At 38.3% G+C, this 2,285-nt stretch overlaps 1 protein-coding gene across 1 annotated transcript in view; it reads right to left on the reverse strand.

Annotated features, from left to right (window-relative positions):
- Window positions 1-710: 710 nt before the first annotated feature.
- tspy (testis specific protein Y-linked) overlaps window positions 711-2,285 on the reverse strand; it is a 5,254-nt gene continuing 3,679 nt past the window's right edge. Inside the window, exon 8 of the mRNA XM_008319236.3 lies at window positions 711-1,902. Within this exon, the coding sequence (XP_008317458.2) occupies window positions 1,841-1,902 (62 nt within the window). The 3' untranslated portion in view covers window positions 711-1,840. The remainder of the gene's footprint in view (window positions 1,903-2,285) is intronic.

Consider the following 2,285-nt stretch of genomic DNA (forward strand, 5'->3'; position numbering starts at 1 on the left):
GTGTTGCGTTAAAGCGTTCGGATATTTCAGGCTAAACTAAATAAGAGTGGCATTAACAATAAATCAACAATAAACATCATTCTCTCAGGGGTGTCTGTTAGAAGACAGGACACAAAACTACAGGCCTGACGTTACACGCAAGCGTAAATTGTGAGCTACGCTGCCACCGTGTGGTTTAGGTGGGGAAAAAACAATCTAGCAAACCATTACTTTCTTGAAACGATATTTATCCCGACCGTTTTTATACAGATCGAGATTTTCTGAATATACCAGCTATTATTTAGAAATACTAATAAAACTTTAATTCAAGTTTTAACTTAGATTAGATTTTTAAAATAAAAAAAAGGCCAAAGTTGGACTTTGTTGTAATTTAACAAATACTTTTCAAATTAAATTTCTCATCTCATCGTGGATTTTTTTGTCTTTAGTGAATTTAAATTTAGATTTTTTTTTTTACTTTTTGAACTGTGATCTTTGGACTTTTCATTTTACTAAAAACATCTTAAAACACCCTTTAAATTAACTCTTAGTTGAAGACTGTGTTTTTGAAACATGTAAATGAAGGTTTTTGTATTTAAATTATTATAATCAACTTCAGTCAAAGCCAGTATGATCCAAAACTACGTGTTAAAAAAAAACTCCTCTGCTCTGTGGAAAAGTACCAGAGAATACTTGTTGTCGTGCTGCTGTACATGACTCCGACCACAGGGGGAAACAAGTACCTACTTTATTAAGTCTCAGTCAAAAGGTGGACAAATATCTTCGAGCGAAGAAAATAACTAACCAAAGCAACAAATGAGATTTCTTTTTAAACTACAGTGTTTTATAAAACACAGCACACAAAATATATCTTTCTGCTCATGTTTATGAAAAGAATCAGTATTATCATAGTTATTTGTCAATTAAACTTTTTAATCTACCGTCTTTTCCGAAGCACGATGATGTTTGTAACTGATAAAAGTAAGCAAATGGAAAATGATAACCTTTCTTTCTTGTGCGTTAGCTCTACATAGCCTCTGGATTATTGTAATTATCCGCTCGCTCTACGTCCACACGCACACGCATGATTTACTGTGTAGAAAAACATCTTCATAAATACCACATTTTCCCCGAAAACGATAGAAGATAGAACACCAAAAATGTACATTTAAAAAAACACACACAAAAAAAAACAACACAAATGTTTGAAGCCACAATCTAAAGAAAAAGGAAATTAGAGTAAGAAAAAAAAGAAAAACAGATCCTGGAAGAAATGCTTATTTTTTCCTGTGTCCTTCAGAAGAGCAGATGTTTGAATAGTTAGAAAGGAAAAAAATAATAATAACGACCACCAGAGTGTAAATACATCTGAGAATCAGCAAAGTTCTATTGGTAAAACCAACACCGTCGTCATCCCTGAGAACTAGTTTTGGTTCAGTACTATTTGCATTTAACTGTACTGTCATTTCATCAGATTCATTTTCTCTGTTTAATGCCTGACAACAAAGGCAAACATTTCTCACCTGACACGATGCTCATTGTTACGCAGAGGAGTCCTGCTTTTTGATTAAGCAGTTACACAGCAGGTGAATCAGAGGTGGGGGGGGGGGGGGGTGTCAGGGGTATGCTGCCTTGGCTTCATTATTTCAGTGAACATTTCCTATTAAAAAAAAATCAAAACACCAGTTTTCCTTGTTAGCTATAAAAACATGTACAATGGTATTCTGTGCATATTGACGGGAGGGGGGGGGGGGGCAGGACGGGGCAGGGTGGGGTGAGGCAGGGTGGGGTCGGGGAGGAGGCTCCTTTTCATGCGCCTTATCTCTGTGGTCCCACTCGTGACTCAGCATCTTCCCTCTCCTCAGGCCTCCTCCTCCTCCTCCTCCTCTTCCTCCTCCTCCTCCTGGTCGCTGTCGTCAGACCCTTCAGCAAACAGACAATCAAACCATGAGCAGAAAAACAAAACCCCGGCTTCAGTGTTAGCGCTGGGGGGGTGCGGGAGGGGGGTTAAACTGAACTAGAGCCCACCAGCGCCCCCTGTCTTAAAAGCTGACATGTGGCAGCATTTCAGAGTTTGTGAAGGAAAGAGAGAGGCGGAGGATGAAGACTGTGAACTCTTGTTCCTGTCGGCGTTCATCGCACATGTATAAAAACTTCTATTCGTTATTAACACTGGAAAATAACATAATTAATTATAAAGTCATTTCATTCATTCATTAAATTAAGTAACTTTGAACGGTACATGTTTAATCTGCACACTTCATCACAGTGAGCAGGGTCAGGTTCAGTGTGTGTGTGTGTGTGGG

The sequence above is a fragment of the Cynoglossus semilaevis genome, chromosome 10 (assembly GCF_000523025.1).
Source record: "Cynoglossus semilaevis isolate Cse_v1.0 chromosome 10, Cse_v1.0, whole genome shotgun sequence".
NCBI lineage: Eukaryota > Metazoa > Chordata > Actinopteri > Pleuronectiformes > Cynoglossidae > Cynoglossus > Cynoglossus semilaevis.